Source organism: Diceros bicornis, chromosome 21, assembly GCF_020826845.1.
Source record: "Diceros bicornis minor isolate mBicDic1 chromosome 21, mDicBic1.mat.cur, whole genome shotgun sequence".
In the NCBI taxonomy this organism is placed as follows: domain Eukaryota; kingdom Metazoa; phylum Chordata; class Mammalia; order Perissodactyla; family Rhinocerotidae; genus Diceros; species Diceros bicornis.
The window spans coordinates 33,375,337-33,403,282 of record NC_080760.1 but is presented as its reverse complement, the minus strand read 5'-3'; the positions used below and the strand labels follow the sequence as shown (position 1 = coordinate 33,403,282).

Sequence of the window (27,946 nt, the reverse complement as noted above, 5' to 3'; positions counted from 1 at the left end):
GAATCTATTCTGAAGCAGTGGTTTCAACTCTTGGATTTCACAAATAATATAACTTAAAGTAATACAAGGCTTTTGTGTTGCCAGGAAAGGATTTTAAAACACACAGGTACAGTTACTTCTACTTAATATCATTAGCATTTCATTGAGGAACAGACATGTTGACTTAAAAAATGTATGAAGGACTAATCTCAAAGGGAAAGTCCTTAAATATAATTTTTTAATATACATTACATCTGTGTTTTAAAGGTCCTCTCCTGGACCTTGTAATTATGCATATGCATATACACACATACATGCACCATTGTGAAACATTTGAGATCACAGCTGTCTGGACCAGCATTAGGAGCCACTCTTAGAATTGGCAGTTTGGACGGTGCTGGCATGTTAAATAAGAGTAGTTCTTTATTGCTGAAAGAGCGAGCAGATCTCAGAGGAATAAAGCTAGGATGTAGCAGAGACTTGTTCAGAAAGTTAATGTGGGAAAGTATATATTTTAGGTGGGGGAAATGAAAGTTTGTATTTGGAATTAGAGTAAATTATAAAGTTTCCATCTATATATGGAATTTTGGCTGGTTTTAGAGTTACAGCTGGTGGAATTTATTGGTATTAAAGACATTTGTATCATGTTCTTTCTAAGACAATATTGATTTGAAAACTTTGCAAACAGGGAAAAAGTGACCTATAGTCGTAGCACCTAGAGAAATCTTTAGTATTTTTGGTATGCCTTCTAGACTTTTATGTGTGCATGTTTTTTATGTGTAATTTTTCTCCTTTTTTGTGCATATACACAAAAACTGAATTACATGTTTTGTAGCAAGACTGCATTCAGGAAAAACACTGTTCATAGCCCTACCACCATTTTTAATGATTGCATTGTACAGTGTCATAGTTTCTATCCACAGAACCTAAATACAAAAAACGGAAACATACGGGGCCGGCCCGGTGGCGCAAGCGGTTAAGTGCACGCGCTCTGCTTTGGCGGCCCGGGGTTCCCAGATTCGGATCCCAGGCGCGCACTGACGCACCACTTGTCACGCCATGCTGTGGCAGTGTCCCATATAACGTAGAGGAAGATGGGCATGGACGTTAGCTCTTTCTCAGCCAAAAAGAAGAGGATCGGCATCGGATGTTAGCTCAGGGCTGATCTCCCTCACACAAAAAAATGTGTATATATTAAAACAAAACAAAACAAAAAACGGAAGCATACTTGACCTAAATTAAAGTGAGGTCATTTGTGTATCCATAAATTCACTATAGAAATACTAATGTCTATGATTATGGGAGGCTGCTCTAGACATGCCTGGGAATGTCTTAATATATGACATATACACTGCAGTACCTTTATAATATTCAAGAAGCTCTGAATTCCAAAACACATTTGGCCCCTAGGATTTCAGATAAAAGGATTATGGGCCTTTAATTCATTGTTTTGATTGTGCATGATTTGTTTTACCAGTCTCTCTCTTTTTTTTTAAATACATATTTTTTCCTAATTTTTTGAATTTTAATTCCTCCTATCCTATACAATGCATCCATTAAAAATTATGGTAATGCTATGCACAGAGCTTTTCCCGAATGCAGTCTCATTACAAAACAATGTGATGCGGTTTTCGTGTACACTGACACACACAAAAAATTGTGTATATGCACACATAAAAGCCTAGAAGGCACATCAAAGTATTGTTAAAGAGTTCTCCAGGTGGTAGGATTACAGGTTGTTTTGTTTCCCTCTTTTTTAAAAATAACCACTTAGTAAACATGGCTTGCAAAAATCTTTTTTCACATCTGTAGACTTTTTCTTAATATTGATGTTTAGGAATATAAGTGATGGGCCAGGTGATATACTTGTTTTTAAGATTTCTGGTGTGCATTAACAATTTGCTCTGTGGGGAGATTGTACCAGTTTGCACTACTAGTCGAGTTGTATGAGAACATGACGTTTTCTACTTAATAGTTATGCTTACTGAGATAAGTGAATGGAAAAAGGAGAGATTGAGCGCTTTTTTTTTTTTTTTTTTTTTTTGCAATTGACATGGGTGGCTAATCTTTAACATCCATAAGCCAACATGAGGGTGATTTGGCTTAAATGGATAGCAAATTTTTTCATAGTATGTGCAGAGTACTTTGTACCCCGTTAGGGACGCTACAAAAGAGTACGAGACGATCTGATACATGAAGGTATGCTCCAACAGCCACAAAGCAAGGTATGCGGTTCAGGAATAATGTAAAAAACTGTAGAGTGTGTGTGAGAGAGAGAATAACTTTAAGAACCATTTCTAAGTGGGTTTTTATTTGATTAATTTTGTTTTATTCTGATTGCATATAAAGATATTTCCACAGTGAACTGACCTGAAAATTTTTAATGTTTGCTCTTGGTGTGCAGTTCTTCTTAGGGGAAAATGTTGGTTTAGTTGTTTAAAACAAGTGTCAGACATATGTCTCAGTTGTAACTTCATGCTTTCTCTCCCCCCCTTTCCCTCTCCCTTCCTCCCCTTCTTTCTGGTTCTAACAGCCACTGGCAACCTCTGCGGAGCTTTCCCTGGATATATAGCCTGTGTTCTTTATTATACCTACACTCTTAACATGACAGCAAAAATGTCACACCTCTTTTTACCTACTCCTAGGCTAAACTCAGATCCAAAATAATCCAGAAAGAAAGCCTTTGCCCAACACGACCTTTTAAAAGTTGCTAATTTGGGACAAGCTAATGGCATGCAAAGATTTTTATTTTCCCTCCTCCTTTGTTATGTGACGGTGTAGTCAATAGTAATTTTAAATTTCCTAGGACCACATCATAAAAATAGATTTTTCCATTAGGAGCAGTGTTTTAATTGGGTATTATTTTTCATATTTATGAGATGGGATTTATCATCTGATGAGTCCTAAATTTGATCATAAATTTATGATCATTTTAGATACCTAAGAATTTATAGCAGTAAACTTAATAATTTATGCTATGTCCCGTGAAGTGGCCATAAATGAAGAAGCTGAGAGTCATTATAAATAGAATCCTAGACTGCGGTAGAGAGTACACATATAATTTAAAAATACGATGTTTTGTTTTATCTTTTAAGTAACATAGTGTACTAATTATAATTTAAGCAAATGTTTAACAACTTTCTTTGCTACGTTAGAATTTGATGAGTTTTATGGTATGATTTGGAAAGCAGTCCGGGAAAGTTTAAGTTCATGTTGTCTTATTCTCTCAAAAAATTTCCCTTATTATAGCCAGAGGAATTTTGAATCATTCTTTTTAGATTGGGTGTCTACTTCTCTCATTCTTTTCCCAACTGCTGTGTCTCATCCTACACACTGGATTCCACATAAGCATTGATCAAGATCTACCTTGAAAAAAAACAGGCTGAGGAGTATATTTTCTTGTGAAAAAAGATGGGTACCATTATTCTTCATCAATTAGTATGTTTTCTAGTCAAGTAATAAAAACTCGGTGAAAAGTGGCTTAAACAATAAAGAAATTAACAGTGTTACTTAACTAGCTGTTTAGAAATGGGGAGATCTAGGATTGGTTCAGCAGTTCAATGATGGCATCCAAGGGCGCTCACCATTCTTAGTTTGCTGGCTTCTTGTCCTTATACTTATGATACCGATGGTCTCGTGGTTACAGGGTGACTGCAAGCAGCTCCAAGCCCCACCTACTCACAATGCAGGAAAGGGAGAAGGAAGGGGGCATTCTTTTTTTGGGAAGATCTTTCTCAAAAACTCTGACATACTTTACACTTACTTCTCCTTGGCTGAACTGAGTTATGTGCCCTACTCAAGAAGAAGAATTAGCAGAGAGGCATGAGACAGTTGTCTTTCAAGGCTGGGGACATTTGCTTCCCAAACAAAATCAAAGTTCATGTAGCCGGCAAGGAGCAATGGCTTTGAATTGGCAACCAAAAGTGCCGCATACTCCTTGGTGTGCTAATGACAACAATCCATGGAATGTGTTAGTGCCTGCTTCGTAGCTATCTTCACGACTATGTTAATTGATGCATTATTCCCAGTCTATCCTTTGGGGGATACTCAGGGAATTTACAGATAAAGGCAGTGAGAAATATAGGCGATTGCGAGGTAACTTCAAATAATGATAAAAAGGATTAGATAAAGTAAAAACTGCCTATAAATTATATAAAAATACAAGATTTGAAGTATGCTTACCTCTAAAACCAAAAAATTAACTTTATAAATAAGATTATTAATGTTTTATTCACAGGTGAAGATGGCACTGCGAACATCAGGACATCTTTTACTCGGAGTAGTTCGAATCTATCACAGAAAAGCCAAATATCTCCTTGCAGACTGTAATGAAGCATTCATTAAGATCAAGATGGCTTTTCGGCCAGGTATTGTTGCCTTTTTTTTTTTTTTTTTTTTTTTTTTAACTTCGGAGTTTCTAGTGTTTAGTGTGGAAAACCACTAAACAGATATTTTTGATCAGCATATTTTGTTTTGATTTAACTGCAATACAAGGAACCCTTCAAAAATATGGCAAGACTTGGAGAGGCGGTGGTTCAAGGGAGGAAACCCACTTTACTTCTGTTCTATGTAAGGCATGACTGTCACCCCTTTTTTGTTCTTTCTTTGGAACTGCCTTTTTCTTTTAACCATTTTTTCAGCAATTTATGTAAAATTTAGTCATCAGAGGTTGAATTGTTGAAAACAAATTGTTACATGGTTTTTTAAAAACCACCTCAGAAAAGAAAATCTTAGGATTTTAATTTTTTCCTGAATAATTTTAGTGTATTCTTAAAATCAAATTCACTTTTAACTTAAGTTGTTGAGACTCAGATTTTTTATTATATGTTCTCTGTAGCTTTTTGTTGTTTTGTTTTAGATAATAGTTGATTCTGAAACTGGACTCTAGCAACCAAATTTCTGTTTGCATAGATAATTACTAGGGTATTTATCTGAATTCATATATCATTCTATAGTTTTTTAAAGCACTGATGAAATTTTATTCTAATTAAAGTAATCTGAATGTGTAGGAGAGATGCCTTATACAGTAGTTTCTACTGAGGTTCTATTTTAGTACTTCAATTTATTTTAATTTATGAACAGTGAAATTTTTGAGATCTAAGATTTTATATAAAAGTAAAATGTTTAAGGCAGAGGCTGTGATACTTATGGCTACTAAGTGCATTTTGCTTAAATAACATGCTTTTTTGTTTATTTTTGTCTCTTAGAGGACTACATTTTTATTGTAGACACTTGAAAAATATAGGGGAAAAATATAAAGAATATTAAAATTATGTAATCTAACTTTTCCTAAAATAACCAACTCCTCTTAATATTTGGGGTGCTTCTTTTTGGTCGTTCTCTTTCCTTATAAATTTCATGCTTATTTAGAAAACTTAGTAATATTTATTTGTTATGTTCTTTTACTACACTTGATCTTAGCCAAAAGGCTGAGAAGCGATTATTTGTTATGTTCTTTTAAAGACCTCAGCTTAATGCATAATTACTGCTTTGACTTTTTTTTTTGTAAAGCAAGTAGTAGTATGGCTTATGATTATAGAAAAACAACAGTACTTGTGCTTCAGTGGTACTTGGCATATGTTATCAACCTCTCTAGACTATAACCTTAGGAAATTATACTGGCTTTACCTTCCTTTGATCCCTAGATAATCTATGGTATAGCCAGGCCTTCAAGCTTACCATTTCTTTTCCAGGTGTTGTTGACCTGCCTGAGGAAAATCGAGAAGCTGCTTACAATGCTATTACTTTACCTGAAGAATTTCATGACTTTGATCAGCCACTGCCTGACTTAGAGTATGTCTCTCTCGCTCTCTTTTTTTTTTTTTAATTGTTGACTTAATCTACAAAAAACATTGGCTTCTAAATGTATAGTTTTACTTGGAATGTTTTAATATTGAGTTAACATGTAGCTAAAATGCGTATGCTTTCATTTAGTATAGTGTATAAATATTAAACATATAACCTAGAAGTGTTTCTTCTATAAGAAGATTGTATAGAAGATGTCAACTTTAACACAGCTAAGATGTAAGAATTCTCATGTGATTAGGCTAGAGGTTGTGTAAACTGAGCGGTCATCCAGGTGTGTGCTTTATTTGAACTGTTCTTCATGATTTTTCTTCAGAGGTATATATTAAAGTCATCTGCTGGTTATCTTCCTGGCCACGCTATATGCAGGCACAGTTTTTGTTCTTTTTTTTTTTGTAATAAACATAGGAGGTAACTTTCTATGAAAAGCAAGAAAGGGTCATTGTCAAAACACACATTTAAGAGGAGAACGTTATAGAGATGGCCATTATGGCAGAATACTGTGGTATGTTGTTTCCCTCTTCTCAAGTCCTCAAAATCCAGCCATCATTACCATGGCAGAATGTAACTGTAACTTTCCAAGTGAGTGAGTAGCACAATTGACAGCCAAGAAACCCTCTACGCCAAGCCCCATTTATTTTTGGACAAATTTCTTCTCTTTTAAAAATTATCTGTGACTCCTAATTAAAGTATTTTTATTATTTTGATTTTGTGTGTATGTGTGTTATAATTAGTGCCAGGCACTATCTAGCTCTTTTACTTTTTTTCCCTCTACTTGTTTTATTTTTTTTAATTTTACATCAGAAATTTTTTAACATAGCTAAACACTAGAGATTAGTATTCGGAACCCATGTACCCATCCAGCTTCTTTATTTATCAGTATATTGCCAGTTTTATTTTCTATTTTCCCAACTCACCTTCCAACCCCTACTGGATTATTTTAAAGCAAATAATATCTTATCTCATCTTTGAATACCTCAGTATGTATCTCTTTACAGGTAAGGAATTTTTAAAACATATCCATAATAACATTGCACCTTTAAAAGAATTATAATAATTTCTTAATATAATATCCAGTCAGTGTTCAGATGTCCCCAGTTGACACACAGGCCTATTTTTGTTCCATTATTTTTAAGTTAAGGTCTGTATAAAGTCTACAGGCTGCATTTTGTTGATATGTCTCATAAGTCTCTGTTAAGAATCTGTAACACCTCTGCATCCCTCTTGTGTTTTTCCTTGCCATTTATTTGCTGAACAAACGTGGTGATTTGTTTTGAAGTATTTATGTTCTGAATTTGGCCGATGATCTTCCAGATTGGTGTTTAAAAATATTAAATAAATAAAAAAACATGTAACATTAAACAATATGAGAGGTTATTATTTGTAGGGGAAGAAACAGTCTCAGAAAAGCTGGGTAACTTCAGAGTTTACACACCCTGTAAGTTCCAGGACCCTGATGAAACCCCATGCCTATCTAGCCCATGCATTTCTTAGCTTTTCCTCTATATACCATATTGCCTTATGTAGTGCTTTCGGCATATTCTATTTTGTTTGCTGGTCAATGTTGGTTTTAAGATTTAAATATAAATTAACTTCCAAATCATTATTCACATTCTTGGATTGTATTTATATAGTATTAAATATTAAGGGTCCTAAACCTTGATAGGTTGTATATATGTTTTTTTCTCATACAGAGAATTGGGGTATTTTATTCCTTATATATTATAGTGAGACTGGAGACTAAAATGTATTTGAAATTCTTTTAAAGTGACATCGATGTGGCCCAGCAATTCAGCCTGAACCAGAGTAGAGTGGAAGAGATAACCATGAGAGAAGAAGTTGGAAACATCAGTATCCTACAAGAAAATGATTTTGGTAATAGAGAAGCAAATCACTAGCCACCAGCTATGATGTTATAATTATCTTGTGGCACTACTAGCAATTTGGGAAAGAAAACCAGACATACAATACATTCATGATGACAGAAAGACTTAAAATTTCATCTCATGCATTTTCATCAGGAAAAGAATTTGCCTTCCTGCCAGTATATTAAGCATTATTTGCATTTATGCACTAAGACTTCATTCTTTGCCTACTCCAGCTCCTCACACACAGTGATAGAACCTATGTATTGATTTGTGTGACAAGTCTGAACGTGGAAGTAATGCTTGCTTTTAAACTAATCATGTTGGAGCAATTGCATTATGTACCTGTTTTTTTTTGAATATTCAAAACTAGTTGCAAGTCAAATTCTTTTGATGAAAACACATTATCAAGAAAGTTTGTCTTGTGAATGTTAAGGCAACCTAATGTATATACATATTTAGATTTACTTAACATATTTAGGGTAACCTAAATTTGAATCTTCTGTTTGAATTTGCTAGTCATGCCCCAGTTTGTGAAATATAGATGCTAAAGATTTAAACTAGATGTTTTAACATTCAAAGAAAAATAAGACTTGAGTAAGCAAATGTGACATAATTATACTAAATTATAAGCTGTTTTCTTTTGTAATGGTGATGTTTCTAATGTTTTTCAACTAATGACTGACTAAAATTTGTTCAGGCGACTTTGGAATGGATGATCGTGAGATAATGAGAGAAGGCAGTGCTTTCGAGGACGATGACATGTTAGTAAGCACTAGTGCTTCCAACCTCCTGTTAGAGCCTGAACAGAGCACCAGCAATCTGAATGAAAAAATTAACCATTTAGAATATGAAGATCAGTATAAGGATGACAATTTTGGAGAAGGAAATGATGGTGGTATATTAGGTAGGTCACAACAAGATGGTTATTCTAACATAACTTTTTTATTCAGTTGTGTTTTAGAGCAATAGCTAATTCCGGCTCTGGAGCAGCTCTCTAGGTATATATGTGTGAGTTGTGACCAGTTGCTTCAATAAAGTTTTTTTGTAAAACTGTAGCCTAAAAATGTTAAAACAATACCTGATTTTGTTTAACGGTGCTTGTCTCAGAGTTTTAAGTCTTAAAACTTCTCTATTTGTTTTGATATTTTGCTAAGTAAATAAGTGTTTTAAATAGATATGAACTAGAAAATGTAAATTACGAATGAGAAATTTTTTCATATACTAAGTGTTTTATACTTTTGTACACTACCTTGAAGAGAAGCAGATGCAAATTGAATACAGATTTTAATTTAATCCGTTTTAACACAGTTTTATTTTTCCAGTGACTGGCTGCTATTCTTTTAGCATTTCTTTTTCAAATTATAACTAAATTACATTCCTTATTTCAGATGATAAGCTTATTAGTAATAATGATGGCGGTATTTTTGACGATCCCCCTGCCCTGTCTGAGACAGGAGTGATGTTGCCAGAGCAGCCTGCACATGATGATATGGATGAGGATGATAACGTATCAAGTAAGCATTTCATGTTCAGTGATCTGGGCATGATTGTATGGCATCCAAAAAAGATTTAACGTAGAAGACCACAAACTAAGAGTGCCAGCTTTTAGTGAACTGTAAATCTCCTTAAAAACAGTGCTTATGATTACCAGTTCTGATTCTCTTATGTGTTTAACCCTGTGCCCCTCCCCCTTTTTTGCCCAGTAGGGTTCAAATTTGGAGGGACTTCCTCATAATTAGAAAAGTATATTTTCTTTGTACCAGTGGGTTTCTTTCAGTTTCTCAGAGGGATTTTTTTTTTCCATTTATAGGATATGTGTTAAATACTACCAAAGTCTTTTGTGACCAAATTTCTGTTTTTATAGTGGGTGGGCCTGATAGTCCCGATTCAGTGGATCCTGTTGAACCAATGCCAACTATGACTGATCAGACAACACTTGTTCCAAATGAGGAAGAAGCCTTTGCTTTGGAACCTATTGATATCACTGGTAAGCAGACAAACTTTTTGACTAATAAAATTTAGAGCATAAGGTCCTAGTTCTGGCTCTTGTCCACTAATCTGCTGATCTCATTTTAGATAACTAAGCTTTTTTCTCCTTTGTGACAGTCATCTATCATAGACTCTTTACTTAATTCAGTTATAATTCGAGTATCTTATAGAATATCTGTATAAGTTGCTGTGAAATATAAAAGTATAGAACAAGCTTTCTGCTAATATGTATCTTAGTCTTTTAGGGTTCTCAAAATGCTAGCAGGTTGCATGTGTAAAAATTAGAAAACGTTGCAAGGCATTTTACAGTGAAATACAAAAGATTGACTAATCAGTTATCTTCCAAATTCTGGATTCTCTATAGTTGGGCTACAATCTGGGAAAACCAAAAAAAAATTTTTTTTAACTGGAAATATCAAAGGTTGTAAAGTCAGTATTCTGTTTATTGTAGTGCTTATTAAGAAACATAGCAAAACATTTAATTGGGGGTGCTGCTTCTGAGTAGAAGAGGCAATTTGAGATATGTAATTTGGATATGAAATTTTAAAATTTCTAGATGGTTTATGGGTACAAGGGGGTGGAAAACTTGAAATCAGTTACAATGTAATTCAAGGTAGAGCTATTAGAGTAAAACAAGATTAACTTTTTAGAGGGGGTTCCTACTTAGAATCTGATCACTAAAAATTGTGGCTTAGGCTTCTGGTTTATAAAGGATGCTTACTATGTACCTGACTCTTAGAAACTAAAAATATAACAAGGAACAAGTCTTGATCCTCATGGAACTTAAATACTTATTAGGGGAACATGGGTAATTAAGTAAAGTGTGTACTGTATTAGTGACAGATATTACAGACAACTATACACGAGGTAAGGGTGTTTAAATACTGCAGTGTTTAAAATGGGATAGTCAGGCTTTACCGAGCATTGTAAGAACTTGAACTTTTGCTTTCAGGGAAGGGAACTCAGTAGCTGGAGGACAGGAGGTGGACAGAGGCTTTCACTGTATGACCTCTTTTTGACTATTGAAATTGGAACCACTTGAATGTTTTATATATAAAAACCTATGGGGTATAACATGTCTGACAGGATGAAATCTTGAGGAATTTATTTAATCTCATGAGCTTTTCTGTATCTTTGCAGATACTTTAGTATGGGTTACAAACGAATATACAAAAAGTTTCTAGGATGGAGTTCCAGGTCCATCTGACTGGGTTTGGGCTTGTTTCACTTCATCGAGCTGCTTGTACGATTGCCATATATGAATTGTAACTTTTCCAATAAAAATCATAGTAATTGCAACCATTTATGGGAGGACTCAATCTGTGCCAGACACTATACTAAGTATTTTACAACCCCTAAGTGGTTGGCCATATTTCAAATGAGAAAATGAAGAGGTAAGCAAGATGAAGTTAACTTTTCTTAATGGTCACTCAGCTAATAAGTGACAGAACCCAGGACTTGAACTCAACTCTGAATCAAGTCTTATATGTTCCACGTTTACAGTATAAAGCTACATGGACAAAAACGCATTGGCTCTTGCAGTATTTTGCGCTAAAAGTCTATACACAATTATCATTCATTCAGCAGATTTTTACTGAGCCTCTATTGTTTGCTAGCCTCTACTCTACATTGTATCTGGGAAATAACAGATTCTGCCCTCTTGAGGCTTAAGTTTTCTACTAGGTGTGTAGAAAAGCAGAGATACAATGAGACCAAGTCTGATAGCTATATGTTTCATGCTGGCCTCTCAGGAAAATGACCTTATTTTCTTTTATGATTCCAGTCAAAGAAACAAAAGCCAAGAGGAAGAGGAAGCTAATTGTTGACAGTGTCAAAGAGTTGGATAGCAAGACAATTAGAGCCCAACTTAGTGATTATTCTGATATTGTTACTACTTTGGATCTGGCACCACCCACCAAGAAATTGATGATGTGGAAAGAGACAGGGGGAGTGGAAAAACTCTTCTCTTTACCTGCTCAGCCTTTGTGGAATAACAGACTACTGAAGGTAATACAGTTTGCCTGTTTTTTTTTATTTTTTATTTCATATACATTTTGACCATTTTTAAAAATAAACTTTCGGGGGCCAGCCTGGTGGCATGGTGGTTAAGTTCACACGCTCTGCTTCAGCAGCCCGAGGTTCATGGATTTGGATCCTGGGCGTGGACCTACACACTGCTTAGCAAGCCATGCTGTGGTGGCGTCCCATATAAAGTAGAGGAAGGTGGGAGCGGATGTTAGCCCAGAGCCGGTCTTCCTCAGCAAAAAGAGAAAGATTGGCAACGGATGTTAGCTCAGGCTAATCTTGCTCACAAAATAAGTAAATAAATAAATAAAAATAAACTTTTAAAACCTTCGTTTGAATCATTTTTGATAAAGTATTTTTCAACTATATGGCACCTTCTCTTTTTGTCTCCCTTAAATCACAGTATACTGAACGTACTCTGATGTGAAAGATCATGATAAGTGACACCTGTATTTCTAAAAGATGTAGAATGAATGTTCCCTAAAAAGCCACCGATGCTTTTAATAATAGCTCTCTCTCCCCAACCTCCTATGATAAATTACTTTTTTCTTGCCTTAGCGTGTACTGTGTTTCAAGTCTGCAATCTTTAGATGTTGCTTTCTGGCTAGAATATGGGCTTCTTGTCTCACAGTAAAGAATTCTGGCTTTATGAGAATTTTCTTCAATTACAGGCCCTTTTCTGATCACTTTAGGTTCCAGACTATGCCAAAACGAGTTTCTGAGGCATGTAAGGAGGGAGTCAGTGCCTGTTAGGCTGTTATTCTGTCTAAAGTTGAAATATGCATAGAACCAACTGATTTTACTATATATTTTACTGTATTCTAAATATAAAGTGTTTCAAAGAAGGAACGCTATGGTGAAACTGCTATTTAATGGAAGCACAGTTACATAATCTTTTGGAAGAAGGTTCTTAATCTGTTTATATTTTTTGACTCAATGTTCTTATTATTAGGAATTTTTCCTAAGCAAGTAATTCAAAATATGAAAAAAGCCACTTTTGTAAAGATGGTCATTACATTGTTGTTTACATTTAAATTTTAAAAAAAAGGAGCTTAAAGTACTTAAAAATGATTCATATATGTATCACATGCACATATGTATCTCCACTCAGTGGAATTTTATGCAGTCCTTAAAAATGTTAAAAAGTTAATAAAATTACCATATAATATTAAGTGAAGAAAGTACTAATATTTAAAGCTATTTGGTATGATTCAGTTAGATTGAGTTTTAAGTGTATGAATATGAAAATAAACTGCAGGCAAATAAATTTAAAACTTGAATGTTATCTCTCTGAGTTACGAGACAATGGATAAAAATCTTATTTAATTCGAAATCCTGTATTTACAAATCATTTTAAGATGGAATGAAGTGTGAATATGATATAACATTAAGTAGAAATCATGCTAAATTATATATGCACTAATTACAACTATATTTATTAAAACATACTTATGGAAAATAGAAATTTCATTGGTCGGTTTTCAGTTAATGTGACTTATTTTATAATTATTTTTCTTAATTTTTTTTTTTGACAGCTCTTTACACGCTGTCTTACACCACTAGTACCAGAAGACCTTAGAAAAAGGAGGAAAGGAGGAGAGGCTGATAATTTGGATGAATTCCTCAAAGAATTTGAAAATCCAGAGGTTCCCAGAGAGGAGCAGCAGCAGCAGCATCAGCAGCGTGATGTTATCGGTCTGTTCTATTGGAATAGTTCCTTGATGAAATTTAAATGAACATTTGGCTCAAAATTTACCTGTATACTGCCAACGTAGAAGAAATTAGGAACAAAGGAGTATACTCAAATTTTTGGACAGGGAAAATTATTATATTGTCTGATTGCTTTGTTAGATACGAAGCTTTCTGTTTTCAGAACGATGTAAGGTTCAGGACTAGCTGAGTGATAGTCTGCTAAAGGATTGTCCTTTGTTGGACTTGGCCTTTTAAGGCCCCTTCCCACCTTTAAGTGTATTGTTATAAATTGAGTAATCTTTGTAGAGGTAAAATCTTTTTCAGCTTTCTTCGTTAGAGAAAGTACCTATGTCTTAGTGTATTAGTATTAAAAAGTAAATGGTTCTAAAATATTGTTGAAGACTCTATGACCCAAGTCTCCTCTTCATATAACCAATTGCAGATGAGCCCATTTTGGAAGAGCCAAGCCGCCTCCAGGAGTCAGTGATGGAGACCAGCAGAACAAACTTGGATGATTCAGCCATGCCCCCACCACCACCTCAGGGAGTTAAGCGAAAAGCAGGACAGATTGACCCAGAGCCTGTGATTCCTGTAAGTAAGCACATCTCTCCATCAAGATGTTTGGGGGTATTCAAACAATTATTTTAGACCCCTAGTAGTAGCAAGTGTTATTGAAGCCCTTTTGAAGTATTTTGGTTTAGGAAGAAAATGGCAAGAAATGGGTCCAGAGAGAAAGAATGGCAGCTGAGGGTATGAACACGATGTGCCCTAAGTGGGAGAAGATGTTCTAGGAGTCTTCAGCCTTGCTGACCCCTCTTGGATAGAGTCTTGCTTCAGAGTGGCTTAAAGTGAGCATTTTCTTGTCATGAGAACTTTTAAAATCTACTCTTAGCAACTTTCAAGTATATAATACAGTGTAATTAACTATAATCACCACATTGTGTATTAGATCCCCAAAACTTATAAACTTCCAGTTATAAGGTGAATGCTTTTTGACCAACATCTCCTAATGTCCCCCAGCCTCTAGTAACCACCATTCTACTCTCTGCTTCTATGAGTTCAGCTTTTTTAGATTCCATATGTGAGTGATACCATACAGTGTTTATCTTACTCTGACTTATTTCACTTAGCATAGTGCCCTCAAGGTCCATCCGTCTTGTCCCAAAAGGCAGTATTTCCTTCTTTCTCATGGTGAATAATATTCCATTGTATATATATACATATCACATCTTTATCCGTTGACAGACACATAGGTTGTTTCTGTATCTTGGCTATTGTAGATAATGGTGCAGTGAACATGGGGGTGCAGATATCTTCTCTAGAGTCATTTCCTTTCCTTCAGATAAATACCCAGAAGTGGAATTGCTGGATTATATGGTAGTTCTGTTTTTAATTTTTTGAGGAACCTCCGTATTGTTTTCCATAGTGTCTGCACCGATTTACGTTCCCACCAACAGTGCACAAGGATTCCCTTTTCTCCACATCCTTGCCAACACTTATTTCTTGTCTTTTTGATAATAGCTATTCTAACAGGTGTGAAGTGATACCTCATGATTTTGATTTGCATTTCCCTGATTAGAGATGTTGAGTACCTCTTCATGTACCTCTTGGCCATTTGGATGTCTTCTTTGGAAAAATATCCATTCAGATCTTCTGTCCATTTTTTAATCAGATTGGTTTTTTTGCTCTTGAGTTGTTTGAGTTCTTTATATATTTTGGATATTAACCCCTTATCAGATAGATGATTTGCAAATATTTTCTCCATTCTGGAGGTTGTGTTTTCATTTTATTTATGGTATCCTTTGCAGAAGGTTTTTAGTGTGATATAGCCCCACTTGTTTATTTTTGCTTTTGTTGCCTTTGCATTTGGTGTCAAATTCAAAAAGTCATCCCCAAGTTAATGTCACAGAGCTTACTGCCTGTGTTTTCTTCTAGGCTTTTTGTGGTTTCAGATCTTACATTCAAATCTTGAATCCATTTAGAGTTAATTTTTGTGTATGGTATAAGATAGTGGGGTCCAGTTTCCTTCTTTTGCACGTGGCTGTCTAGTTTTCCCAGCACCATTTATTGAAGAGACTATTTTTTTTCCCATTGTATATTCTTGGCTGCTTGGTTGTCAGTTAATTTACCGTATGTAGATGGGTTTATTTCTGGCTTATCTGTTCTGTTTCAAGTTCTAGTTTATTCTTTAGCAAACATTCCTGCATATATCCAGTGGCATGTCTTATTTTAGGCTGTCTTATTTAAGTAATCAGAATATACTTGTCAAATTGCTGGAAAAAAACAATGAAGCAACATTCAAGCTACTTGAAGTGAAGCTGCTTCATTCAGACTGGCTACCATGAAGTTCACTTAGGATAGGAAGACTAAAAATAAGTATAAAGGAAGTAAGGTCTGGTTTAAGGCTTCTCCACATTAATTAAATCTATAGAATAAATAAATCTGGGCAAAGGGAGGCTTTTTGATAACCTTAGGCTCTTGGTTCAGCCTCCGTCAAGAGATATTGGCAGAAAAGGTCAAATACTATATGATCTCACTCATAAGTAGAAGATAAAAACAACAAACAAACACGTAGAGACAGATATTGGATTCCTGGTTACCAGAGGGGAGGGGGGCAGGGGGAGGGCTAAAGGGATGGTTAGGCACATGTGTGTGGTGAAGGACTGTAATTAGTGTTTGGGTGGTGAACATGATGTCATCTATGCAGAAATAGAAGTGTAATGATGTACACCTGAAATTTATACAATGTTATAAACCAATGTGACTGCAAATAAATAAATAAAAAGATATTGGCAGAAGAATCCTCTACCAATTTTAAGCACTAGTTCTCTGTGCCCTCTGGTGGCAAGGAGTTGTCAGGAAAGCGTGTTTCTGTAGGAGCTCAGGAATGGGAATGGGAACAAGTAATGAGTGGGTTACTCTAGTACTACTCTCCTGGTAATCACTCTCTTGTCATTTCTTTGGTTATTAGACTTTGTTTTTTAATATTCTCAACGGTTTATGTTAAACCTGAGAGGAAGGAAATTCAAAGGATGGACCCAGAAAAATAGTCTCCTCATTCCTATTATTTGCTGCCATAAGAGCACCAAGGCTCTCATTTAGAGCCCAAGCTTAGTTGGAATAGCCTTAAGGCAGTGTTATGCAGTATAATGGTGTACAGTACCAGGCTACTTAATGTTAAAGCCTTTTTGCATTGCCCTGGAGTCAGTCAGTGGTTCTGTTTTGTTTTTTCTTAAAATTCTACTACAGCAGGTTTTTCTTGTTATTGGTAAATTTCTCACAGACTTTTAAATATTTGACTTCCAACAAGTAAGTATAAAAACAAAACACTTTTGTTCTAGGATAATAAGATAATGGATTAATTTCTTTTGTAAACTGCCTTAATAATGTAACTTTACAATAAAAGAATAAGATCTATACTATAATCAGTTTTTGATTGTATGTAAGTTGTGGAACTATGGAGATATGACCCCAGTATTCCTGTTTTGAAAACTTCAACAGCTGTATATTTGTGTATTTAAAAGACACCACGCTTAAAGTGTGCATCTTAAATTGCCTTATTTTTATTAATTTAAGCCTCAGCAGGTAGAACAGATGGAAATACCTCCTGTAGAGCTGCCCCCAGAAGAGCCTCCAAATATCTGTCAGTTAATTCCAGAATTAGAGCTTCTACCAGAAAAAGAGAAGGAGAAAGAGAAGGAGAAAGAAGATGATGAAGAGGAGGAGGTAAGGAAACATAAAAGATGTATGAATAAATTCCCATTCCAGATTTAGCAAAAATCTTCAACCAGCTCTCTTGTACTTTTCATATTTGAGCTAAGTTAATTGATTTTGAGCATCAGAGTGATGGAAAATGTTGAAATACAACCAGAATTTAACCGCATTGTTAGTAGTTTAGATCCTCATTAAGAACATCAGATTTTGTGCTGTGCTATAGCTCATTGGTTCCCTTGTGGGCTTTTGAAGGATATGGGACTACCCTTTCACTGATTTCTTGCTTGACTTCTAAATTGTTTCTAGCTTGCTTTCTTATTGTGCGGTCAGTGGTCAATTCTTGCTGCTATTAGCATCTGCCTCTGGTGTAACTACTCTATGTGTGGCCTGGAAATCAGAAAATAGTTTTGGTTTTGTTTTCATGAGACCTGGGTGGGATGTGACTTGGCTTAAAATAGATTGAGTGAGGGCTTGAATGACTTCTATTTTGTAAAAAGTAGAGGTGCTTTATGAATGGATTTCCTTTGCTGTTCAAGGTCTTTGTTTTTCCTCCTTTTTTTCTGAATCTTTGAGGTCCTTGTATAAAAGACTTAGAATATATTCTTCTATTGATGCTCTGTTCGATCTTTTATTTAGACCTTTATTTTAAAGTGAATCTTTTTAAATTTCATCCAAGACTAATGGTTATGGATTGGATACATTTTCATTAGCATCTGTTCATATTTGTAATTTAACATTATGCCAGCCACAAATGTCATAACCACTTAGTGCTTATCTGTACTATGAGCACTACATTGTTTTAAAGTCAAAATTTAGCCCCAGAGCTCCAGCCTGTGTACTAGGGTGTGCCATTATCTCAGACTTAATTGTTGATGAATCAGTGTGTAAAATTGTTGTGTTTCCTGTTATGTGTGAAGCTGTTAATTCCTGGCTGTTTGGAATGTGGTATATAGTTTCAGCATAGCCTGGGAGCACTCAGCTCTTGCCCCGTGCCACCTTCAGAGTTCAGAAAGTCATTTAGGAAGCAGGTCTGTAGGTGGCAGGTGACTGGAAACTGGGCAGCTCAAGTAAAACATATTATGTATTATAGCCCATTTCTTTTAAAACACCATATAGACCAGTACTACTTACTCATCTTTGCTAGTCTGCAGGGTCTTTGGTACTGGTCCACAATGAGCTTAGGAGTCTGTCAGCATATAAATCATTTAGATGCTACCAAAAGAATATATCCCAGCATAAGTTCCTTAGCATAACAGGGGCCAGTAACCAACAGCTCACCAATTAGCAATCATTCATGGACTGTGTAGACCAAATCCTTATAGACTAATGTAGAATCATATATTCAGCCAAATGTTTGCTTGCAGCTACAGAAGACTTTCTTTTTGTAATTTGAGAAGGACAAACTTCAATGTTCATACTAGATGCTAAGTGATTTTTTCAGCAGTATCAAGTATAATTTTCTGTTAGTCAAAATACACAATTTAAATTAATTTAGAGCTTTCAGGAGATACAGAAATATTTCATTTTTCAGCAGAGTTGTTTTGTCAGCTTTTTTTTGTGTGGGGGGTGTCATTTTCATTCAGGATGAAGATGCTTCAGGGGGTGATCAGGATCAAGAAGAAAGAAGATGGAACAAAAGGACTCAGCAGATGCTTCATGGTCTTCAGGTATGCCAGTGCAGTCTCTGGGAAAAAGACTTCATCAGAGATTTTTGGCATTGCTACCTCAAAAAAATAGTTACATGCTATAACCAGAAATCCTACCTTTGTGAAACTTTTCCCAAAACTGCGTATTTTGAACTATTGTAACACACAAACTGTCAGGACAAGAGTATTCCTGGAAAGCATCCAGGCAAACACTTTCCATGTGGTTATCCTGCAAAGCAGAACTGTGGTGATGTTTTATGGAACTTCTTTTGTGTGTCTACATCTTATTGTTGGTTGAGCAAATTTAATGTGTTGAATCGTTGTGTAGTGTCAGATGTCACTTATCCTTGAGCCTGAATCTATCAGATACAGACGAGATATCTTGAGCAACTGTGAAATACCAGGCAAGTTGCTCAAGGTTTCCTAAAATAGATTCAAAGGATAGTTGGATTTTATAAATCAGTTGAAATTTTAAGAACTATAAGTGCTAGATTTTACTGTTGATCACAGTAGATGCCCAAAGAATTGAGTTGTTTTAATACTTGTTGGAACAACTTTGCTTTTGATTTTCTTTTGATTTTAGATGTACTGTCATATACTTTGTCCCTTTACCTTCCTAATTAACTATTCAAAAAAGTCCACTCCCAGCCTCCCGCAGAGTATACAGTATACTTTTTCCAGTATCCAAAATTGGCATCCTTTAAAATTACTGCTGGGGGGGCCGGCCCGGTGGCACAAGCGGTTAAGTGCACGTGCTGTTCTGCGGCGGCCCGGGGTTCGCCAGTTCGGATCCTGGGTGCACACCAGCGCACTGCTTGGCAAGCCATGCTGTGGCGGCGTCGCGTATAATGTAGAGGAAGATGGGCACGGATGTTAGCCCAGGGCCAGTCTTCCTCAGCAAAAAAAAAAAAGAAAAGAAAGAAAGAGGATTGGCAGATGTTAGCACAGGGCTCATCTCCTCACAAAAAAAAAATTACGGCTGGGGCCAGCCCCGTGGCCTGGTAGTTAAGTTCAGCCCACTCCACTTCAACAGCCCAGGTTAGGTTCCTGGGCACAGCCCTATACCATTGTCGGTGGCGATGCTGTGGTCGTGACCCACGTACAAAATAGAGGAAGATTGGCACAGATGTTAGCTCAGGGCGAATCTTCCTCAGCAAAAAAAAAAAAATTACTATATTGTGCAGATTACTTTCACTTAATTCTTTTTTTTTTTATTTCAGCGAGCTCTTGCTAAAACTGGAGCTGAATCCATCAGTTTGCTTGAGTTATGTCGAAACACAAACAGAAAGCAAGCTGCAGCAAAGTTCTACAGCTTCTTGGTTCTTAAAAAGCAGCAAGCTATTGAGCTGACACAGGAAGAACCATACAATGACATCATTGCAACGCCTGGACCAAGGTTCCACATTATTTGAGCAGCTAGAAACATTATAGCTAGTGTTCATTTCACTAGTGTGTACAAATTGCCCCCATGTGTAGGGCACACAAAACCCTTTGAGAAAATTTAGATTTTTGTCTGTACAAAGTCTCTGCCTTTTTCTTTCTTCATTTTATAAACTTAACAATTTCATCTTTAAGGGAAACTACTCATATGGATTGTGATTGTGTTCTGATGGAGAAAACAAGGACCCAGAAGATTGTTTTAACAGTTCAGAACAGATGTTGTGCAATATTGGCGCATGTAATAATGTCGAGTAGCAGTCAGAAGTCAGGATTTTTATCTTAGTTGTCCATTACTCTATTGGAAAGGAAAACTTGTCAGGAAAAATGCCTGACGATTTAATTAAGAACTATGGTGTGAGTCTTTGACAAAAGGAAATTATCTTTTCCCATCAGTAACACCAGCAATCTTCTTGGTAACAACTGTGTTTAGGGATGTTGCCCGGAACAGAGATTGTCCTCTTGAGATGTGTTTTAAAGTATAATTCCATAATGACCAGGGGGATGTGTGAAATTGTGCTGTAACTAGTCCCCTTCGGCTACAAAAAGACAGGACTTGGTTTAAAGTGTTCTATTTTATTAAATCATTCCACTTGAAACTTTTTAATGAACCTTGCTATCCTGAGATCTGTTGTTTTAGTGAGGCTCTAAAATGAGCAGAAATAGACTTTTTAGAGTAGATTGAATATTAAAAACATTTATAACTTTCCAGGAACTATAAATCAAAGTTTTAAAAAGATGTTTGGATATATTTCAGTATTCAGATCATGAAAATAGAAATTGCTATGCCAACTAAAAGGACAGACTGATGGGAAATTATACACCTGGTTGACTTAACCTTTAAGCAGACAATGCTATAAAAACTAATGGCTTCTCTGATATTTATTGTAAGTTTTAGTACTGGTCTCTTTTTCCAATGCTGCACACTCCTGTGTTTGAAACTTTATTTTTAATAGCTTTGCAACAGAAATCTTATATCTGGTTTCCTGTAACTCAAGTGAAAAAAAACACACATCCAAATAAAGGCTTTATTGTTATTAATAGACCAGATAGCATCAGAAATTATGTGACTATTATGATTATCAAAACATATCTTAACTTTTTAGGGCAAAATTACTCACACTGAAAGTTTCTAGCTAAGTGTTGGCACTTTTGTGGAAAAAAATCACTTTTGAAACTCAGACTTCAGTGTATACCCAGTAATTTAAAATTATGTGAAATGTTTTAAATTTGTGAACTGGTAATTACTGTTTTGATGATTCAGTTTCTTGAGAATGGTAATTGTATAAATTTGCTCTTGCAGCTTTATTTTCAATATGATGTGCCTGTAAACCATGGATTTTTCTCCCTTTGTAAAAAGACATTGTAGATAATTGAATGTTTGATTATAGAAAGGTCATTAGTTTCTTGTTACACATTTTGTTAGTCTGGTTTTTGTTGCTCATCGAGTTTAATATTGTTCTTGAAAATAGTTGATGCTATGTTATGTATAACTTTTCTAATAAAAGTTGTGTTATAAGCTGTAAATGTTGTAGTATTGGTTATTCAGTTTGTGTTCCCCAGGAAAACATTGATGAAAGAAAGAAATTATGCCTAATCTTTTATTTGCCTTAATAGAATAGTTATTCAAATAGTGAATTTTTCAAGGGGTCTTAGACTTAAAAAATGTAAGACTAGAATAGTTTGTCTTTGTTAACAGAAGAGCCATGTGATCTGAAACTTTGATAGATGTGTAATCTTTATAATGTATATTTGAATGTATTTAGATTAAAATGAAACCAACAAATGCTTGGTGCTAAGGAATATTTGGGGCACAGCTTTATCTCTGTACTAAGTACATACAAATTATGACATGCCTGTGGGTATGTGTCCCTGGGAGTCCTAAACAAACTCAGCCGATAAGCATGTACCAGCGATCTCCTGGGTCCATCTGAGAAGCCTGCCAGAAGCCAGGGCATTCAGTAACTTGGAATGTACCCACCTTTGTGTCCAAGCCTCTGATTTGTCCTACCCCCAGCTGTGAGCTTTAAGACACTAAGATTTGATGGTTTAAGCCCTGCTGTATCTTAAGCATAAATACTTTAATACTGTTTGTAATAGGAAAGCCAGTGTTTACTAAGCAGCAGTTCTCCTCAAACCAAAAGATGCTTTAATTTGGGACTCATCACCTGTGGTAAAGATGGACTAGTAAAGGATTATAATCTAATATGAGCAAGTGATGGGAGCCTAGAATACAGCGTGCCGAAGTACCTGGGGGTAGTCTAGAAAGGATTCTCGGAGACAAAAAGCCTTTGCTAAGATTTGAATGATAGCATAGTTAAGTAAAATGATTTTGTTTTGGGTATAGCAGAACCAAGGAGTTTTGACTTGGGACTAAAAATCCTAGGTGGAGACTTGGAGAGTAGAATCCTGTGTTCTTAACGTTTCTGATCCTAGGGTACCACATGTGAGATAGACATCTCCACTTGGAAGGACTGCATGCATCTCAATCCATCTAAAACTGGACTAATTCTACTTCTTCAGAGCCACTAATGCTTTATCTTGATGAGTGGCTCCTTTACCTTCCACATCTCCAATACCTGGTGATTCGTTTATTTCAATACATTCCCTTGTTATCATTGTTTAAGACTCGCAGAGATGACTACAACAACCCAATTCATTCATTCAAAAGATATTTCATGAGTACAGTTCTCAAAATATCAACAATGCTCATATAAATAACACATCTCAAAGTTCTATTTAGCTGGTTAATAAGGGAACCAACAGGATAACAGGTAAGAATTTAAGAAATGGGATTTTTTTATGTCAGTGAAAAGGAGAATGCTGAAATAAGGTCACTGATTTGAATACAAAGCTAGCTAATATTAACAGGGCGATAAAACACAGTTGTAAGACATCGGGACCCTAATCAGTTGTGAATTCTATGTTCAAGTTATATTCCTTCAGTACTGTCAATGTAAATTATTTAACAAAATTATGTAATTTTAATTTTTCTAATTTTAAAAATGTGAAGTTATTAAATCTAATGTATCCAAAATACCACTTCAAAATGTAATCGATGTTTTAAAAATGTACATGTACTTTTTACTAAATTTAAAAAATCTAGCTTGTATTTTACAACTCAATTGAATTCAGACTAGCCACATTTCAAATGTCCAATAGCCATATGTGACTAGCGGCTACCATAACACAGCTCTAGCATGACGTTAAAAGGTCGCACAATCTTAAGATAATTTTTCTAAACCTAGGCAAGGTGCTCAGAGTTCAAGAATGTACAAAACAAGTTCTCTGCCTTCATAGAGTTTACATTCTAGCATGAAAACAAGTAATGAACAATAAACAAGTCAAAAATCTAATGTTAGGAAACATCAATTGCCATATTAATAGGCCTCATTTAGAAAGCAAAGTTCTGAGCAAAGAATGATGTGAAGGAAGCAAGAGAGTTAGACAAGAGGATGTATAGGGGAAGAGTGTTTCAGAACGGGAACGGCTAGAGCAAAGACTCAGGCATAGCCTGACGTGTTCAAGATAAGGCAAGACCGGACTGGCTAGAACAAAGTGAGTGAGAGGGAAAGGAATAGAAAATAAGGCGGGAGATGTAACAGGGGCCAGATCACGTATAACGGAGGTTCTTGACCTCACTGCCCTTTGCAATCACCCAGGGAACTTTAAAAAATATTGTTGTCTGGGTCCTGCTCCCTGGGGAATGTTTCTCTGCATTCCTATTGCCCACTGAATGCAAAATAGTTGAACAGATGCATGGATCCATTCATGCATTTGTAAAGTAATGAATTTATAAAAGAATAAAGGAATTTATAAAGTAATGAATCTCCCACCACAATCTTTGAGTAACACTGATGCTCCTGGAAGGTCTATCTTATTTACTGTGTGCTTTGGAGTATTCCCTGACATCCTGCCACCAGTACTCAAATTTGAGAAAGACAGGTCAAGTGACAGACAAACTGGAATTTGCAGTTGAAAGGACCAGGGTTGCCTTGAGACTCCCTTTGCTCAATTATAAATCTGAGCCACTGAGAGCCATGCGCTCTGAGAACTTGCACAGTCTTGTGAAGATTACATGAAATAAAGAAAGAGTGCCTAAAAGAGTGGGCACTCAATAAATGGTGGCTATTGTAAAAATGTTTAAAGCAAGGGATTCATATTAGAAAACGGAGTTTTCAGGAGATTGTGACAGAGTGGGATACAAAATAGGAGAATGAAGAGACTAAAGGACATTGTAAGGGAATCTGAGTAAAGATGCCAGAAGGAACCTAGAGGATAGTCTCCCTCTGAATATTCCCTCGCTTTTGGCACATCCTCTTTCCTCTGCCTGCAATGCCCTATGAGATGAACAATCCTGGGCTGCAAATGTGGTGACATAGGAGGCTCCTGAACTCCCCTCCTCCCATGGACACAGCAAATGTGCAGCTACGCACGGAGCAATTTCCTTTGAAAGAAATCCAGAAACTAGATAAGCAACTCCTACACATTGGGTGAACATTGTGGGTTTTTTTCTTATACCCACATCAAAACGAGTATAAAAGTCTGAGTCACACTCTTGCCACAAATCCCAGATACTGTGTTTTTTACAAGACCTTCCACCAACAAAATACTGTGTTTTTTACAAGACCTTCCACCAACAAAAAGATTATAATTCGTTGAAGGCTCAGATGATGGTTAGCACTTTTTAGCAATAAAGTATTTTTAATTGAGGTATGCACATTGTTTTTAGATATAATGTTATCACACACTTAATAGACTACAGTATAGTGTAAACATAACTTTTATATGCACTGGGAAACCAAAAAATTAGTGTGACTCACTTTATTGGGATATTCACTTTATTGCAGTGGTCTGGAACCAAACTCTCAATATCTCTGAAGTATGCCTGTATCTTGAGACAAGTGAAAATGGAAACACAACATACCAAACCTTATGGGATGCAGCAAAAGCAGTTATAAGAGGAAAGTTTATAGCTGTGAACACCTACATTAAGAAAAAAGAAAGATCTCAAATAAATAACACAACTTTATACCTCAAGGAACTGGAAAAAGAAGAACAAAGTCCAAAGTTAGTAGAAGGAAAGAAATAACAAATTCAAGTGGAAATCAATGAAACAGAGACTAAAAAGACAGTAGAATGATCAATGAAACTATGCTGATTTTTTTAAATGATAAAGAAAATGGACAAACCTTTAGCTAGACTAGGTAATGAAGAAGAGAGGAGGGCCGGCCCAGTAGCCTAATGGTTAAGTCACGTGTTCTACTTCAGCAGCACAGAGTTTGCAGGTTCGGATCCCGGGCACAGACCTACACACCATTCATCAAGCCATGCTGCAGTGGCGACCCACATACAAAATAGAGGAAGATTGGCACAGATTTTAGTTTGGTGACAATCTTCTTCAAGCAAAAAGAGGAAGATTGGCAACAAATGTTAGCTCAGGGCCAATCTTCCTTACCAAAAGAAGAAAAAAGAAAGAAAAATTTGAACAGAACAATCACTAGTAAGGAGATTTAATCAATAATCAAAAATCACCCAACAAAGAAATGCCCAGGACCAGATGGATTCACTAGTGAATTCCACCAAATAGTTAAAGAAGACTTAATACCAGTCCTTCTCACCTTTCCAAAAAATAGAAGAGGGAACACTTCCAAACCTATTTTACAAGGCCAGTATTACCCTGATACCAAAACAAACAAAGACACTACAAGAAAAGAAAGTTACAAGACAATAACCCTAAGGAACACAGATGCAAAAATCCTCAACAAACCCAAATATAACAGCACGTTAAAAAGATCATACACCATGATCAAGTGAAATTTATTCCAGGCATGTAAGGATAGTTCAACATCCACAAATCAATCAATGTGATACACTTCATTAACAAAAGGATAAAAATCATATGATCATCTCAATAGATGCAGAAAAAGCATTTGACAAAATTCAACATTCTTTCATTGTAAAAGCTCTCAACAAAATGGGTGTAGAAGGAATGTACTTCAACATAATAAAGGCCATACATGACAAGCCCACAGCTAACATCTTATTCACTGGTGAAAATCTGAAAGCTTTTCCTCTAAGGAACAAGACAAGGATGACCACTCTTGCCAATTTTATTGAAAATAGTATTGGCAGTTCTAGCCCTAGCAATTAGACAAGAAAAAGAAATAGAATAATCCAAATCAAAAAAGAACAAGTAAAGTTGGATCTGTTTGCACATGACATGATATTATACATAGAAAACCCTAACAACACTACCAAAAACTGTTAGAACTGATAAACAAATTCAGTAAAGTTGCAGGATACAAGATCAATATACGAAAATCAGTTGTGTTTCAATACACTAACAACAAACTATTGGAAGGAGAAATTAAGAAAATAATCCCATTACAATTGCACCAAAAAGAATAAAATACTTAGGAATAAATTTTAACAAGGAAGTGAAAGACATTGAAAACTATACGACATTGATAAAAGAAATTGGAGACACAAATAAATGAAAAGATATCCTGTGCTCATGAATTAGAAGAACCAGTATTGTTAAATATCTAAACTACCCAAAGTGATATACAGATTCAATGTAATCTTATCAAAATTCCAAAAGAAATGGAACAAACAATCCTAAAGCTTATATGAAACCATGAAAGACCTGAAACCGCCAATGCAATCTTGAGAAAGAACAAAACTGGAGGCATCACACTTCCTGATTTCAAACTATATTACAGAGCTACAGTAATCTAAACAGTATGGTAATGGCATAAAAACAGACACATAGATCAATGGAACAGAATAGAGAGCCCAGAAATAAACCCACACATGTATGGTCAACTAATTTACCACAAAGGAGCCAAGAATATACAGTGGGGAAAGGACAATCTCTTCAATAAATGGTGTTGGGAAAATTGGACAGCCACATGCAAAAGAATGAAATTGGACCACTATCTTAAACCATACACAAAAATTAACTCAAAATGAATTAAAGACTTAAATGTAAGACCTGAAACCATAAAATCTCAGAAGAAAACATAGGGGGTAAGCTCCTTGAGATCAGTCTTGGCAAAAATTTTTTGGATTTGTCACCAAAAGCAAAGGCAACAAAAGCAAAAATAAACAAGTGAAACTACACCAAACTAAAAAGCTTCTGCACAGAAAAGGATACTATCAACAATATGAAAAGGGGACTTTTGGGAGAAAATATTTGCAAATCATCTATCCAATAAGAGGTTAATATCCAAAATATACAAGCAACCCATACCACTCAAGAGGAGAAAAACAATCTGATTAAAAATGGACAAAGAAACTGAATAGACATTTTTCCAAAGAAGACGTTTAAATGGCCAAAAAGTATGGGAAAAGTTGCTCAACATCTCTAATCATCAGGGAAATGCAAATCAAAACCACAATGAGATATCACCTGACACTTGTTAGAACGGCTATTATCAAAAAAACGAGATGTTAAGTGTTGGCGAGGCTGTTGAGAAAAGGGAACTCTTGTGCACTATTGGTGGGAATGTAAATTTGCACAGTCACTATCGAAAAAAGTATGGAGTTTCCTCAAAAAATTAAAAATAGAACTACCATATGATCCAGCAATTCCCTTCTGGGTATATATCCAAAGAAAATGAAAACAGGATCTCAAAGAGACAGCTGCACTCTTATGTTCATTGTAGCGTTTTTCACAATAGCCAAGACACGGAAACAACCTAAGCGTCTGTCAACAGATGAATAGATAAAATGCGACACACACACACACACACACAGTGGCACATTATTCAGTCATGAGGAGAAGGA

The 27,946-nt window shown here is 35.6% G+C and overlaps 1 protein-coding gene and 1 pseudogene across 2 annotated transcripts in view; one reads left to right on the top strand and one right to left on the bottom strand.

Annotated features, from left to right (window-relative positions):
* RAD21 (RAD21 cohesin complex component) overlaps window positions 1-21,682 on the top strand; it is a 29,519-nt gene extending 7,837 nt beyond the window's left edge. For both annotated transcript variants that reach the window (XM_058564822.1, XM_058564823.1), the window contains exons 3-14: window positions 4,217-4,346; window positions 5,673-5,772; window positions 7,553-7,659; window positions 8,350-8,556; window positions 9,041-9,166; window positions 9,517-9,639; window positions 11,425-11,648; window positions 13,202-13,361; window positions 13,801-13,949; window positions 16,935-17,084; window positions 18,656-18,739; window positions 19,939-21,682. In XM_058564822.1, coding sequence (XP_058420805.1) covers window positions 4,217-4,346; window positions 5,673-5,772; window positions 7,553-7,659; window positions 8,350-8,556; window positions 9,041-9,166; window positions 9,517-9,639; window positions 11,425-11,648; window positions 13,202-13,361; window positions 13,801-13,949; window positions 16,935-17,084; window positions 18,656-18,739; window positions 19,939-20,130 — 1,752 coding nt within the window. In that variant the 3' untranslated portion in view covers window positions 20,131-21,682. The remainder of the gene's footprint in view (window positions 1-4,216; window positions 4,347-5,672; window positions 5,773-7,552; window positions 7,660-8,349; window positions 8,557-9,040; window positions 9,167-9,516; window positions 9,640-11,424; window positions 11,649-13,201; window positions 13,362-13,800; window positions 13,950-16,934; window positions 17,085-18,655; window positions 18,740-19,938) is intronic.
* On the bottom strand, window positions 5,329-5,420 carry LOC131419757 (U2 spliceosomal RNA; annotated as a pseudogene).
* Window positions 21,683-27,946: the final 6,264 nt, after the last annotated feature.